We start from the raw sequence: 16056 nt of genomic DNA, 5'->3' as shown, positions 1-16056 counted from the left end.
AGGTTTACATGGAACAACCTCCTGGGTACATTGATCCTCGCTTCCCTAATCATGTTTGTCAATTGAAGAAAGCACTTTATGGACTCAAACAAGCACCTCGTGCTTGGTTTCAGCGTTTCAGCTCTTTCCTCATTCAACTCGGCTTTATTGCAGTCGTGCCAACACATCACTCTTTGTCTTTCACAGGAACTCTGACATTATTTATTTGCTTCTTTATGTTGATGACATCATCATTACAGGCAACAACTCATCTCTTCTTCACAGTTTTATTTGTAAGCTTCATTCTGAATTCGCTACTAAGGATTTGGGTTCTCTGAGTTACTTCCTTGGTTTTGAAGCTACATCCACAACTGATGGTCTCTTTATTAGTCAACTAAAATATGCTCGTGACATCCTCACTCGTGCTCAATTACTTGATAGCAAGCCTGTTCATACCCCCATGGCTGTTTCTCAACACCTATCTTCTGATGGTTCTATGTTTTCGGATCCTACTCTTTATCGATCTCTTGTTGGGGCCCTTCAATATTTGACCATCACACGTCCTGACATTGCTCATGCTGTCAACTCTGTCAGTCAGTTTTTACATTCTCCAACTAATGACCACTTTTTTGTAGTAAAACACATTCTTCGTTATGTCAAAGGGACTCTGCATTTTGGTCTCACCTTCCGCGCCTCTGCCACTCCTACTACTTTAGTTGCTTATTCTGATGCCGACTGGGCCGGATGTCCTGACACTCATCGCTCCACCTCTGGTTATTCTATTTACCTTGGTAACAATTTGGTTTCCTGGAGTGCCAAGAAGCAACCTACTGTGTCTCGTTCAAGTTGTTAATCTGAATATCGTGTACTTGCTCTCACTGCCGCAGAATTGCTTTGGCTCACACATCTCCTTCGTGATCTGAAAGTTTCTCTTCCACAGCGGCCTCTTCTTTTATGTGACAACAAAAGTGCCATTTTTTTAAGCTCCAACCCTGTTTCTCACAAGAGGGCTAAACATGTTGAGTTAGATTATTATTTTCTTCGCGAACTTGTTCTTGCTGACAAGCTTCGCACACAATATGTTCCTTCTCACTTACAAGTAGCTGATATCTTCACCAAAAGTGTGCCTAAAGCTCTCTTTCAATTTTTCCGGTCCAAGCTTAACATTGGTTCCAACCCGACGATCAGCTTGCGCGGGGGGGGGGGGGTTGTTGAAGATCATCCGCTTTAATCAAAGCCTTTCCATATATACACAGCCCTAATCACAGCACAATCTTATCTAATTCCTTCCTTTCCTCTTGCTCACAATAATGTATAACGTTACTTTCTTTTCTCATGTAATACGTTACATACTGAATGTATATAAATACAAGTGCACTCACCACCAAATTAGTGTGGCAGATTTCAAACATTCTCAATAACAACATTGAATTGTGATGGACGACAACTTCACACAAAATATGAGCTTTTCATAGTGTACAAAACTGGATCAAGGCATGTGATCAGTGGTCTTTGTACGTGTTTGGGCTTTTATCTATGCTTGGATATCCTTGAAAATTAAAATAAGTTCTTCGTGAAATAAGGCACTCTCTTATGTTTAAGTTAATAATTATATGAGATAAATAATATAAGAGAAAATCGAGAGTAAGTGTAGAGATTTGATAAACAATCTCCTTTTCAATCAACATTTCGAAGAAGAAGTTTTTGTAGAGATTTTCCTTTTATTCCCTGATCCTTCTCCAGGATCTTCACATCACTTCTCAATTCATGTTCGAGGCCACAGCTAATTAGGACCCCGGGAAACTTTTTAAGAAACTCATAGAGATCATCATCATCATCTATGAGACCAAGACTCCTCAGATAATCCAATGTCTCACAAACAATTTCATAGCTGGGGACTTCTTGTTTTCGTTGTTCGCCCTAGCTAGCAAGGAGAATAGGAGTGGCCAAATGCTTTCCAGGTATCTCATCTCTCCCCTCAGCACTGAAATCAAATACAGACCTTCTCTGCATGCTTCCCATGTCTTCCTGTCCTCGTTACTCGCGCGCAGTTGTGCGCATTCAATCTGTGCAGTAGATTGTATTGCTCACTTCTTAGGTGAAGAATGGGAGGTGCAGTATCCTCCGGTTACATTTGATGGAAGAGCCATGGGCAGACAAGCAACATTAGGTTCAGGCCGTGCAGCTGTAACAAGATCAGGCTGCAATCAGAAGTTAGTTGATTGGCCGACAAGCATAGAACTTGTTGAAAAAAGACAATCACACTCCCTTCAGGAAGTCTCGTTTTGGATTTAGCTCTATCCCATTGGTTCATAAACATTTTTACAAGGCTACCCACGATTATTCAATTAAGATATATAGATCTACAGCTAACTAATCAGCACCAGCTGCATGGCATCCTTGTACTGTTAAAAGAAGAAGAAGAAGAAGAAGAAGGATGGCTTGGTTAGACAAATGGAAGAGGAAACCAATTGAAGTAATCTACATAATTTTATGAAAAGAAGAGGAGAGCAAGAGTGATAAATTAATATATAATAATGAATATTATGGCTGCTATATTACTATTAAAGCTACCGTACGTGGCTGTTATATTACGATTATTACATCAATATACTCTCATTATCCTTAAAATTTCTCCGGTAATTAAACACTCAATTTCCTTAACAAAACATTAAAAGCAACCATTGTTTGACATGAAGCTCCAATCTTTCATACAAGTACATAAATCCTAGGCTGTTTTACGTCAATCCAATTATACAAAGTTATAACAAACAATATTGTCAGGAGCCGAAAAATTAGAGAGAGAGCCAAGTTATGCTAAAGTGAGCAGAAAAAAAGAAAAAGATCAAGACTGAAAAATTGTAGACTGGTTGTACAGTAGAAAATTCAATACTGTATTCAATTCTTGAAGATTTATTCCGAGCAGCTCCTTTCCATCCCTTCCTCGGAAAAACTGAATCCTCCCTCTGGTCCCTTTCCATCCCCACTGTTATCTTTACTTTACAGCCGCCCTCACATTCCTTAACCTCTTGTAGAGAAAGAGAGGAATACTCCACCTTTTAAGAACTAAGGGCCCTTGGTGTCTATATATGTCTTCTGAGCCAGACAAGTTGAGCTTAGGCATTACAGGCTCAGCTGAATGGAGTTCTTCAAGTTGAGCCAGACCATCACGAGACAACAATTACTCAGACTTTTACTTATAAAAGCGATGGAATCCACCTCATGATCATTGGCATTGTTTAAGGGATTTGATCTTCAACTGATTCTCGTGATTTCCTCCACCACTAAAGCCACAACATCATCTTCCTCCTGTGACCCCCTTCAACTTCCAGTATCGCTAGCATGTTCACTAATCTGCTCTGATTTTTATGAGAAGATATTCTTGCAAGTAGCACCCCCTTTGTCGGCGATATGCCCTTCCCCCTTGTTGGAAATATATTTGGTCAGACAAAATTTGTGATAAAACAAATTCAAGAGTACAAAACCTGTTAGAATATTTTTATAAAAATTTAAAATTTATTATGGAGTTGTTATAATAAAATACAACATTTTCTTAATTTATTTTTATTGCCTTTTAATTGTATGTAATTATTAAACTTTATATGCAAATAACTCTCTTAATCCACTGCATTAGAGTTTTTTCTAAAAAAAAACATGTACTCTCTCTAGAAAACAAACTGATTATACCTGTAGTTAGTCTCCTAAATAATTTTGCTTAAGTTATTTTTAAGTGTTAGTACATCCACTTCTTCGAACAATATCCTTTTAATCTTCAACAAAACCTAATAAATGAAGGATATTTGTTTTTTTTGTTATTAATCCCAGTATTTTCATATTTTTTTTTAAAGAATAAGAATAATTTTATTCCGGATAATTTATAGTTGTTTTTCCCAACAAGTATATTTTTTAAGGATCAAATTTGTATTTGTATTTTTATCGTTAGATAAATTTTTTATTGATGGATATTTATTTCCTAAATAAGTGTAGGACACTCATTTTTCTAAAAGACTTTATTGTCACAAAGATAACGTAAACAACAATGACAGGTTACAAATTCTAAAGAAAACATATAAAATAAAAACAGCAACTTGGAGCTTGCCATACAAAACAATAATGCAACATTCAACATCCTTCTGTCCATGTTTTATGGGTCCACCAAAGCATGTTATCGAAACTTGGCTCTTGGCTCTATGATATTCATGAAAGTCTATTCATTAAAATCAAATAATATTTTAGTAAAAAAAAAATATTAATACAATTATTTAAATTTTAGATTTGTTTTTTAAAAATTACTAGTACTATAAGTTTCAGTTTCTATTAAAAACTTATATAATTATTAATTTTAAAGTTTCAAGAGATCAATTAAGATACGTATAAACTAGTTCAAATATCCACAATTAATAAAAAAATAAAAAAAATTTCATCAAGCTATTTGTTATGCCATAATAAAGGATGAAAATAACAGAGCATACTTGGAAGAAATATTTTAAGTGAAAGGGTTCATTACCCAACTCTATAAAAACAACTCTATGATCTCATCAAAATTATTAGAAAAACCACATTCAAGTGGAAGAGACGAGAATGGTCCTCAATTTCAAAAAGCAAAAGCAAGACGAAGAAGTCTTCGAACACATACAGTCGGTCTCCTACGTGCTAGCCCTTAAGTGCTCAAAAAGAACATGAAAAAGGTTAAATCTTTTCTAAACTCATGAACAGCTCTCTAAACATCACTAGGATTGGAGTTTTTGTCGTGATCAAGAGGGAATAATTTGTGCAATACCCACCTCTTATAAAGGGTGATAGACATGCACATAATCCTAAAAAGTGTCATCTCTTCCACATAGAAAAGAAGGAAACGACACCAAGAACTGTTGCACTTGGAAAAAAAGAAAACAAAGGGATCAATCGTCATGCAATACCTCCAATAATTTGAAAAAAAAAACCCAAATCTTAAAAGATATAATTTCACTAGTTAGATTTTAAATTTATTCCGTAAAAATTATCGGTTTGAGTTTTATAAATCTCAGACTACTAAAAATTTATATAATTAATAATTTCAAAACTCATAGAATTAATCGAAATATATATAAATTAACGGAAAAAAAACCCAGCCTGAACAGAGAAGTGAAGCTGTTGGAGAACCACACAGGACACGGGTCGAAATTAGTGTAATCCTAAGCAAGCTCTCTGCAGATGGTGGTTCTAGTCGATCGGGGAAAAGAAAGCTAGTGAAAAACAAGTATGGTCTTTAAATCATGAAATCAATGCATAGTAGTCATGCATCCATTATGGGATTTATTTGTTCAAATGTAATATCCAATGATTGTTGAGTCAATTTTGTTTTTTTTTGTCTTTCAAATCCCTGAAAGAAGAGTTTAATCATAGCTTAAAAAATAGCTAGGGTTATCATTTCACCACGAGTTTAAATTTAGTTCTCTTGTTTTTTATTTTTTACAAATAATAAAACTAAATTAGATTTTACAAAATTGATAACCATATTTTTTTAAGGTTGTAATAATTTATAGAAAGTAATATAAAATAAATTATTAATCAATACTGTGAAAAAACAAAAATGAAAAAAAACAAAAATCTTGATAGTCAAACTAAAAACAGAACAATATTTTATTTTAAATAAAAAGCTCTCATTTATTTTTTTTTATACAAACAATCAAATCAAATTTAAAAAATAAAAAATTATTATGATAAATAGTACTTCGTAAAGTTTTTTTGTTAATTATTTTTTTATTACAATTTAATTATTACTTTCCTAAAACAGTTTTCATTTATAATCATACTTTCCTGTTTCAACGACTACAATCAATTGAAAATGAGTTTATAAAGGATAATTAGTAATTTCAAAACGAAATGATTGTGAGCTTTGGTAAAAGGACTCGCGTACAATCTTCAAGACTAAAAGGACTAACATACAAAAACATAAAAAATACAGGGATTGAATTATAATTACTTCATTGATTCATGAGCGTTAGCGTCGACGACGGAGCCCACCGCCATGATTTTAACTTGTGTATCAAATCTTATTGGCCAACAAATTCCTTGATATGAAATGTTACCAAAGACAAGAGACAATAAACAAGTTGCTAGAAAATAAATAAAAAATGTCATTAAATTAGGGGTTTTATGCTTTATTTATTTGATTAGATTACTACTTATGATCCAATTAATGAAAACCAAAGCATCACAAGCACTAATTACATACACTGCCCCTAAAATCTCTCTCGTCTTAAAGTTTCCTAATCGGGTATAAGGCCATTACTGTAAACTCCTTCTAGCCCCTATAAATTAGGAAATATTCTACTTTGGCCTCTATAGTCTTAATCTCCATCAACTGCCACTCCATCGCCGGTGACGCTCCACCTCTCCTCCCTCTTCTCTCCTTCATATATATATTTTTTTAATAAGAAAAGTAATAATCAAAACCATCAAATATCAAACACAAATCTGCAACACTACACTATCTCACTCTCATAGATACATTTAAAATTCCCAAAATCTCCTTCACTCTCTCTCGAATTGTTGTTATTTTGTGTTAGTAATTTCCAAATGTTTTGAAAAATGGCGCAGCACAGGCATTACACGAACGGCACGTCGGATCACGTGTCCATCGGGATTCGTGCGACGTCGTCGTCTAGCTCGCAACAGCAGAAGTCGGGTCGGGTTAGAAGATTAGGTTACCGATCCGATAAGAGTAGTCGAGGCGGGTTGTCATTGATCGGTGCGGTCATTGTGTTTTTGTGCCTTGCCCTTGTTGTTACCGTTTTAGCTTACTATTTCCTCTCCAACGAGAATACCACTAATGACAAAGGTTTGTTTTATTTTTTTATTTGGTTTTGTGTGGTTGCTGAGAAAGTGTGAGAAAATGAGAGAAAGTGAAATCAGAGCTTCCGTTTTGTTTTAATTCAGTTACATTGTTGTTATTTAGTTAGCAAGATGCTAGTCAGAAGAGAGAGATTTAGTGTGGTTAATCATTTTCATTTTATTTTTGTTATTAAATTTGTTTGTTTGGTTGCTGAGAAAGTGTGAAAAAATGATTGAAAGTGAAAATTGGGAAGCACAGTGAGTAATTATGCAGTAAACCGAGAGCTGGTTTTTATTTACTGTAGGTACATTGTAGTTAAAAGCGTTTAGTGGATCTCAATTTATTTTTTTAATATCTATTAATGTTGTTTAATTATTATTTGATCTGTAATTAGTCATAAAGATTGAAGAAAAAAGAAAGAAAGGTTGAAAACTATTTTTCGTTTTTAATTGTTATTTGGATCCTTAACAAGTGCATTTTTTTAAAGATGTAATTTTAGTAAATGTGTTTGGTGCAGGTGTAAATGATAATCATGTTGAGGATGATGAGATGAAAAATGATGATTTTCTTACAAATGTTACACGTACTGATACTATTAAAGTTCTTGGGTTTGGGCAAGGTTCGGTGGGACATGGACGGGATTCTAGGTATTGGGATAGGGATGATAGGAGAAGGGATGAAGATTACAATGAGGATGATGTTGAGCATGATAGCAAGGTTCATAGGGATGGTGAATCTAGTGAGAAGGTTCATAATTTGGTGAAAGTGAAGAATTACAAGGAGAAGGCGAAGAGAGTTGAAGATAGAAAGGGGGTTGGGTTGTATAATGAAGATGGGCGCAAAGAGTTGAAGATGTATGAAAAAGAGTATGAGGCTTCTTTGAAGAGCACAGGAAATTTGGGAAACAAAAGTGATATAAAAAATTTGTTACTTGATGATGAGGATAACGGGGAACAGAATGGAGCTGCTGATAGTGAGAATGACTATGATGATGGTATAGATTTTCATGATCCTCGTATGGAGGAATATGGTGGCGATTCTGAACATGACAAGGAGGAGAACTCCAGTGAAACAACAGTACATGTCAAAGATAATAGAGAGTCATCTAGTTTTCTTGATGCTAAAACCAAGGATCAAAATAGTGCAAAGGACAATCAGGAAGATTCCTCGAGTTTGTTAGAGAAGGGTTCTTTGAATTCTCAGAGCTTGGATGATGGTAACACTGATTCTCGACATGCCAATAACATTGGTGGTCGTTCTACAAGTAAATCCCGGTCAGATTCGAAGAAAAAATCAAAGCGCCACAAATATTCTGGTAAATTTAAATTTTTATTTTTTAATGTTTGCATGCAAAGTTGTAAGTGTCATACATTGAAACCTTAATTTAAACGGAAGTTTTAATATTGCCTTGTACATTTTGCTTCATGTACCTTGTTTCTGGATTGTGATTCTAATCTTAAAAAGGGAAAGATTGATATATAAATGCATTCTTTAGATATGTTTTCCAGAATTTTTACCCCCATTTTACATGTTAACCTCCCCTACTGTCTATATAATGTTATAATTGTTTTTGGAGACATGGTTTGTGATTGATAACAAGTCCAGTTCTTTGTCTATGTGCATGACCTGTTCAGGCATGTCTGTGCCCTTCTTCTGGTGCTCCATGAGCCAGGCAATAGGTAATACAGAATGGGCCTCAGCACAATTTTTGAAAGTGTTAATAAATTATTCATCAAAACCGACTTTTGACATGTTAGCTTGAATATATGTGCACAATATATGTTCTTCTATATGTGTGTTTTTCCTACTGTTTATTTATTTGTTTTGCATATGAAGCCCACTGATGATTGATTGGACCAATATCAAGAGCGAAATCCAATTAGAATGTCAAGAACCGCAAAAAAGTGGTATCTTGAGATCAGATTCTAGTATAGGAAATTTCTTTTCTTTTCTTTTTCTCTTTCTGTTACAAAAACCTTAACTATGCTCTTTGATTGACTAAAGCCAGGTGGTTTAATGAACCCGTGCTGTCTAAGCCCTTTGTTGATTGGACTGTCTGATGGATTTTTTCTTTTGTCTTTGCTTGAATGACAATTTGGACTGGTTTTGATTGGAACAATTTTGAAGCAAATGGTAAAGGATATCAAATTTAAGGTTGCAGTGACTGGTTTATGGTTTGAACATTTTAAACATCTGGTTCTGCGTAGAGGACTAGCGAATATTTCCTTTTCTTACTTGACATGTCTTGCTTGAATTATTCAGGTTGTGGGATGAAATTTCTAAATTCCACTACAAGGCTTGTGGAGCCTTTTGAAAGTAGGAAGTTTGCAAGATTTTCCTTGCAGTATACTGAAATTGAGGAGAAGCCTGAGGGACAAGAGCAATGGGAGCCCAGATTTGCTGGGCATCAGAGCTTGCATGAACGGGAGGAATCTTTTTTGGCACATGATCAAAAAATAAACTGTGGTTTTGTCAAAGGTCCTGAAGGATCTTCAAGTACAGGATTTGATTTGGCAGAAGATGATGCGAGTTATATAAGTAGATGCCATATTGCTGTGATCTCTTGCATCTTTGGCAATTCAGATCGTTTAAGATCACCAGTACATAAAATGGTATGGGGCTTTTATAAAAGTTAAGTTATATGGAAATATTTTGGTGCATCTCTGATTCCAAATCAGTTTCTGCATTATCATCTGTTTTTGGTGCATCTCTGATCCCAAATCAGTTTCTGCGTTATCATCTGTTAAGTTTGCTATTGGGGAATATATTGACATTGATAATTGATGTGTATCGAAGCTCAACTGTTTTCTACCTTTTAAACCTCACTCTTTCGGTCTCCCTGTTTCCCATGGAATGAATGTGGATGAATTGAATTGATAATTGATGTGTATCGAAGCTCCTTTATTGCTCAATACACAACTCTATAATCTCAAGTCAGCCAAATTTCAGCTTTATGAAATTGAATTGTTTTTAGATATCTCAAATTCACAACCCCATTGACACCTTCAGAGATTGCAATTCTGTAAAATAACATTTATTCTCAAGATAGAGCATTAGAAGCTTATACATTTATAGACTTCTTATACCCTTATCCTATGTGAACTTTGGCTTGTAATGTGAATTTAAGACCCTTAGGACCAGGTAACCGCTTGGGATCACAGAATATGAATAAAAACATGAGTGGTTCAGATTATAATAATCTTGTACCTCTTAGTGGTCTCTTGCGGATAAAATTAGAAATTTACTAAAATTGTAATCAGCGCTGGAAGAGTCCCCAAATGTTGAGTTTAGAGCTGAATTTGGAAATTCTTGAATATTTAATCTTGCTCTTGATGAGCCTCTTAGGTCACACATCACCTTCTATGCACCTTTTCCTCTACTCCGACGAGCTCGCAAAGTCGAATCATCATGGGTGATACTTTCTATCAGCTGGACACCAATTTCATCACTAACCTGTGAGGTGTGTTGTGGAATCCTATTCTGATCATAAATTCTCATCCTTCTTTCAGGTCACTCGTTTATCAAGGAAAAATGTCTGCTTTGTAATGTTCATGGATGAGGTTACTTTCCAAACGCTTTCTTCAGAAGGCCACATTCCAGATACAGCTGGTTTTATAGGTTTGTGGAAGATTGTGGTGGTGAAGAATCTACCATATAATGATATGCGAAGAGTGGGTAAAGTGCCAAAATTGTTGCCACACAGGCTTTTCCCTTCTGCAAGGTGAGAATCAAAATTGAACTGTTGGTTATGTACTGCAGTTAATTTTTAAATGCCCTGTGATTGCTGTTTTGTGCTGTGGAGTCTGTGTGGAGTGAATTTGATGTCTGAACATTAAGGGAAAGAAGAAGAAGAACATAGAACTTGGAGTAGTACTATACTGGGTCCTTTAAAAAACGAGCTACAATTTGTGAGAAACTGATTGCTCATTTGATCACAAACTAAAGTTATGCTGGATCCCTTCTCATGGGGATTAACCTTAGTAGATATGATGGAGGGGTTTATAGTTAAATGGTCTTGAGTTTTGTATCAGACCATTTATTTATTTATAAATCATATAAATTGTATTGAGAAGCCCAAGCTGACAAAAAGAGCAGCGAGCTAGAAGATACACAATGCCATTCATTTCTTGCTTTAGAAATGTATCCAGTATTGTCTTCGAGGAAACTCTAGCAACCAGGGTTCCAGCACTGGTACCAGCAGAAGTAATATTGTCTTCAAGGAACTCTTATTGTGATATATTTAAATCATCACGTTCAAATGATCTAACTTGTTATTTAAATGGTTCACACCACAAAACTGTCCAGGATGCTCATAGATTTTGGTTCATCATTTAGGTGACCTCTGCTTAAATAGTTGTGACATTGGAAGGAACATATGAACTAATAATTTTCTTACTTGGTGGGAATTGTTTCAAAACAAGATCTGACAATTGTGTCTAATATTCTGCATATAAATATTTTCCAGGTATTCAATTTGGTTGGATAGCAAATTACGTCTTCAAGTTGATCCTCTTCTGGTTCTTGAGTACTTTTTGTGGAGAAAAGGTTATGAATTTGCCATTTCTAAACACTATGATCGCCATTGTGTATGGGAAGAGGTTGCTCAAAATAAGAGACTGAACAAGTATAATCACACTGTCATAGATCAGCAATTTGCTTCTTACCAGACTGATGGGCTGAAAAGATTCAATGTCTCTGATCCAAACAAGCTCCTTCCCAGCAGTAATATTCTCTCACAGTTTTCAGGTTATACAATTCTCTGCTGAACTTTTGCTGTTTTTAGTTTGAAAAGACATTTTGTACTGCTTACAGATGTGCCTGAAGGGTCTTTAATTGTGAGAGCGCACACTCCAATGTCAAACCTATTTTCCTGTCTCTGGTTCAATGAGGTTGATCGCTTTACTCCTCGTGATCAGCTGAGTTTTGCTTTTACGTACCAGAAATTGAGAAGGATGAATCCTGGCAAACCATTTTATCTTAATATGTTCAAGGTGAAGAAGCGTAACTTTTTCTCTGATTTATCTCGACTAAAGTGAATGAAGTCTGTAATAGCAGCAAATGTTCCAAATAAAACTAGTTGCCAAAAGTTAATTGGTGAAGAAGCGTAACTTTTTCTCTGATTTATCTCGACTAAAGTGAATGAAGTCTGTAATAGCAGCAAATGTTCCAAATAAAACTAGTTGCCAAAAGTTAATTTTCTCCCCATCCCCAACTATTAACAGTTGTAGAGAAATCTAGAAACTACAGTTTGTATCATGATTTTTTCTATGTTGCAGGATTGTGAGAGAAGGGCCATAGCGAAGTTATTTCGTCACAAGTCGGAGGAGAAGCGAAGTACTCCTCGTCAAGAAGCAGCAGAATGAAACACATTCAAGTTATCTTTTCATCGGATGACTCTGTCTGTACATTATTTTTTGCTACACCCAGTCCACCAAGTTTGAGAGCCTGACAGTGGTATGCGTCCTTCTAATGCCCCAATATATTACAGTAAAAGTGATGGTTGTGGACCATTTTGTCCTGGATCTGCAATTAAGATGTGAGGAAAGTCCAAAGCAGAAGAAAGGTTTTATTGGCGAGATTTGTTGGGATGAGGTAATATTGCTGCTGTCTCTCTCTGACATGAATTAAATACCTGTGGAAAAGAAATTTGTGATCTACCATGTCTTATTGTACCGATTCAATTCACCATTTATTGCTTCATCTCTAGGCTAGTAATGTCACAGTGCCTTATGCACTATTGCTTCCACTAGAACTACACTTTATCTTTTATTGTTTTAGAAAAACTATTTGATTTTCCCTACATTATTGGGTATCAAAATTGGCTGTTGTTCGTAACAATTTTTTATGTATAATGAGGTTTGTACGATATAATGTTCTTTTATAGAAATTGCAGTTTGAGAACTCATTTACTTATTCTGCATTCCTTACCCAAAATGTGAATCATGCTTGAATTACTGCTTCGATTCTCCACTGTTATTACTGTTTTTGTTTTCCTCTTTGTATTACAAAGAGACTAGAAGTTCTTGTAGGGAAGGATTGAATCCATAATTATTGTCGAAAACATGCATATATTGCATTACTATTTACTTCCAACAAAACTTTTGTCCAAGAAGAATGCCCCATGCTATTAATTGTTAGTATTCATCAAGTTAGATTATTTTTTGTTCGGTTTGGTTTTTATATAAAAAAAAATAACTAAATCGATTTTTTTAAAAAAATTACCAAAACCGGTTCAAACCGACCGGTTTCGGTTTAGTTTGGTTTTTTGGACAAAAACCAGTTTGACTCGGTTTTTTCTGGTTTTTTTTCCGATTTAGGTTCGGTTTGGTTTTAGTTTCAGGCTTATAAAACCGAATCAAACCGAACTGATTAGTTTTTGTAAAATTTTAATCAATTTAATCGGTTTTTTTTACGGTTTGATTTTTTTAGTTTTTTTTTGTTTTATCGGTTATTTAGTTTTTTTGCTCATTCATTTATGCATCAATTCACAAGGAAATAGTCTATCTAGTTGGGAAAGTTGGGAATTATGATTTATGAATGTCTTGAATTTTTTATGTACAAGTTAGATTGAATTTTGCTAAGCTAACTTCGATTGAACTATTCATGCATTATTTTTCCCTAGACTTTGGTTAACAGTGCTTACTCAATAGCAGATGTAAATGACGAGGTTTAACTTGTTTTTCGTTGATTTATTTATTTATTTTAAATTAATATTTTTAGATTATTTTAATGTGTTGATTTTAAAAATAAAAAATAAAAAATAAAAAAATATTATTTTAATATATTTACAAGCCAAAAATACTTTAAAAAACTGCTCTACAGCACCAATACCTTAGTAATGGTTGAATTTGTATTTGATTTTTATGTTGTTAAAGTCAAAACCCATACTCCCATTCAAAATAAAATATGATGGGGGATAATTGATTCATCTACCTGACATATTCTTTTAAGAATTTTTCACTTCTATATGTTTTTATAAACTAATATTTTCTTTTGTATACCTTTTTTTGTCACTCTTTAGATGAAAATGTCCTACAACTACTAAGAGAAAAATTAATTTTGAATTTCCTAAAAAGCTAAAAATTTAACTTGAAAATATTAAAAAAAAAACATGAAAATCCCATAAAAACCTGCAAAACATGAAAAAAATAATAAAGAAATTGTAAGCCAGAAAAAAATAATAACAACTTATAAAATATATAAAAACAAATGTCCTTAAAACCTCATAAAAAGATATGTGGAAAGCATTTCACAATTAATTTACAAAAAATAAATTTTAAATCTAATAGATTTATATTTTTTTTTTCTAAATCTTTTCTAAATTTCTATAGCAACAAGATAAGTTTGCAAGACATGATTTGTTACCAATGTTATCTTTATTTCTTTTACGAGTTTTTTTTTTCTTTTTTTAAGATGCTTCATTTTGTACGTTTCTAGGTTTTTTAAATTTTCTAGTTTCAAATTTTTTTCACTCTTCTGGGTTTTTCAAGTCTTATTAAGTTTTTAAATATTTCTTTTTTATTTTTGAAATAAATATTCCTTTTAGTGGTTTAAGTAGAAATTTTATAGTTTTAATATAATAACAAGTGACATTTATTCTATATACCTATCTAAAAAATAATATATAAAAGAATAAAAGAAAAATTCTAGATGAAAATATTTATATTAATTTTTTACAGCTATAAGTTTTACTTTCTCTCTCCTCCATGTCTCTCTTTTTTCAATATATGTCCCAGTAAATTTAATAAAATAACACTACTTATCACATTTTCTATGGTTTAAGGAAACAATTGAAATAGTCTCTAGTTGTCTTCAATATTTAAATAATAAAACATCGATATATTGGTATCAAAGTGATTTTCATGAGGGAATTGTGAGATTAAAAGAGCCAAAACACGTAAAAATATTTATCATCTATTACTATACAAAAACAAAAAATCTACATCAATTCAAAAATTTCATTTGCTGCGATTTTACCTTAGTGTTTTTTATACTTTTTAAAGAGTGAAACGAATCTCATTCGGGGTTCGTGATTTTTCTAGCTTGATGCAACCATACCTAGGATCTCATTCCTTCCTTTCACCACCTCTTGAAACAGCTCATTAACTACATAATCAAACATTTCTAGACCTTCCTTCAAAGCTAGGGAACTGTTCTGCAGTGAATCAACGCTTTTTCCGAACTTCTCTTTATTCAGAGCCACACCCTTCAGAATCTGAACTTTAAAATCCTCAACTGCACTCCCTACCATTTTAGTCTCAACTAAAACTGGCCTTGAGTTATCATTGAAACCTCTTCGCTCCTCAGAAAAGCAACAAACAAGCTTCCTCAGTGATGATGAGAATAGCTTCAGTTGAGAGAAATCTCTATAAACCTCCTCATCCTTTTCTATTGGAGCTGGATAGAATATTGCAGAAAACAGGAGCGCACAGACAGTATTCATCGTTCTTCTTACAGCATATGATGCACAAAATTCATCATCCTTGGTCTTTGTTTTCGGTCTGCCGGTCTTGTATAGATTCACAATTTTCCAGTTCTCAAAGCCATAAAGCTTCTGCCATTCTCTTTCTAATTTCTCAATTTCAGTCATATTCATGGCCGAACCTGAATACGCTTCATCAGAAAATCTTCTAACTGCAACATCAACTATTAAACGGTACCTATCCATGGTAGAAATGGCTGATCTCAGCGCGTTACAAAAATCCAGGATGTTCAAAGACTCCTCCATGTACTCATCCAAATAGTTTCCCCCATCCCAGAACAGGGGTACCTCAGACTTCTGAAATATTTCAAGAAACTGAAAGTGCATCTTCTTGAGGAGATTTGTGGCTTCTAAACACCATTGAAGAGACAAGGAGTTTTTGGCTAGTGAAGATTCAAGGTTCTTGATATCTATAAGAAGAGAGGAAAAGGTATTCATTGCTTCATCAATGTGGATAGAAGACGACTTTTATCTGAGAAAAAATGGAGGAAAACATGTAAGAAACAGAACCCTTCTCGTTATTTGAAGAGAGTCTTAAAAACAAAATCTTTATACAAGTTTTAATCACTTCTGAAGGGAGATTTCAGAGATGAAAGAATCAAGGAAATAAATGGAGAGAAGGATATAACAGTTCAGAACTGTATTTTTCAAGAAGCTGACTTAATACAAAGGCTAAGTAGGATTAAAACAGAATGAATATCTTCATAAAAATCTATTTTACTCATTAATCAAATAACACAGACTTTTAATCCTTATTTTTTAAAAAAAAAAATAGAAG

At 33.9% G+C, this 16056-nt stretch overlaps 2 protein-coding genes and 1 long non-coding RNA gene across 4 annotated transcripts; 1 reads left to right on the top strand and 2 right to left on the bottom strand.

Moving 5' to 3' along the window:
• Nucleotides 1-1636: 1636 nt before the first annotated feature.
• LOC133668199 (uncharacterized) lies at nucleotides 1637-3615 on the bottom strand. 2 transcript variants are annotated; one of them, XR_009833646.1, is made up of 2 exons: nucleotides 2873-3615; nucleotides 1637-2180 (listed from the first exon to the last, which is right to left on the bottom strand). It is a non-coding gene; the product is annotated as an uncharacterized LOC133668199 (long non-coding RNA). The 2 variants fall into 2 exon arrangements; XR_009833645.1 differs by having other exon boundaries at nucleotides 1637-2164.
• A 2682-nt stretch (nucleotides 3616-6297) lies between these two features.
• Nucleotides 6298-12701, top strand: LOC133668446 (uncharacterized). The gene is made up of 7 exons (XM_062088302.1): nucleotides 6298-6802; nucleotides 7314-8111; nucleotides 9059-9408; nucleotides 10306-10517; nucleotides 11262-11518; nucleotides 11609-11787; nucleotides 12073-12701. The coding sequence occupies exons 1-7, from the start codon at nucleotides 6553-6555 to the stop codon at nucleotides 12157-12159; spliced, it is 2133 nt and encodes a 710-aa protein (XP_061944286.1). The 5' UTR covers nucleotides 6298-6552; the 3' UTR covers nucleotides 12160-12701.
• Nucleotides 12702-14834: 2133 nt separating this feature from the next.
• LOC133668657 (uncharacterized) lies at nucleotides 14835-15716 on the bottom strand. Its single transcript, XM_062088610.1, has one exon. The coding sequence runs from the start codon at nucleotides 15714-15716 to the stop codon at nucleotides 14835-14837; it is 882 nt and encodes a 293-aa protein (XP_061944594.1).
• Nucleotides 15717-16056: the final 340 nt, after the last annotated feature.

The sequence above is a fragment of the Populus nigra genome, chromosome 11, assembly GCF_951802175.1.
Source record: "Populus nigra chromosome 11, ddPopNigr1.1, whole genome shotgun sequence".
In the NCBI taxonomy this organism is placed as follows: domain Eukaryota; kingdom Viridiplantae; phylum Streptophyta; class Magnoliopsida; order Malpighiales; family Salicaceae; genus Populus; species Populus nigra.
The sequence above is the reverse complement of the archived record's forward strand: the minus strand, read 5'-3'. Positions and strand labels throughout refer to the sequence as shown.

Bases quoted from the DNA above. Each gene is read 5' to 3' on its own strand.
- LOC133668446 (XM_062088302.1), top strand. From the start codon at position 6,553: ATGGCGCAGCACAGGCATTACACGAACGGCACGTCGGATCACGTGTCC. The intron at 9,409-10,305 runs GTATGGGGCTTT...TCCTTCTTTCAG, and splicing joins GATCACCAGTACATAAAATG to GTCACTCGTTTATCAAGGAA. The intron at 10,518-11,261 runs GTGAGAATCAAA...AATATTTTCCAG, and splicing joins AGGCTTTTCCCTTCTGCAAG to GTATTCAATTTGGTTGGATA.
- LOC133668657 (XM_062088610.1), bottom strand. From the start codon at position 15,716: ATGAATACCTTTTCCTCTCTTCTTATAGATATCAAGAACCTTGAATCT.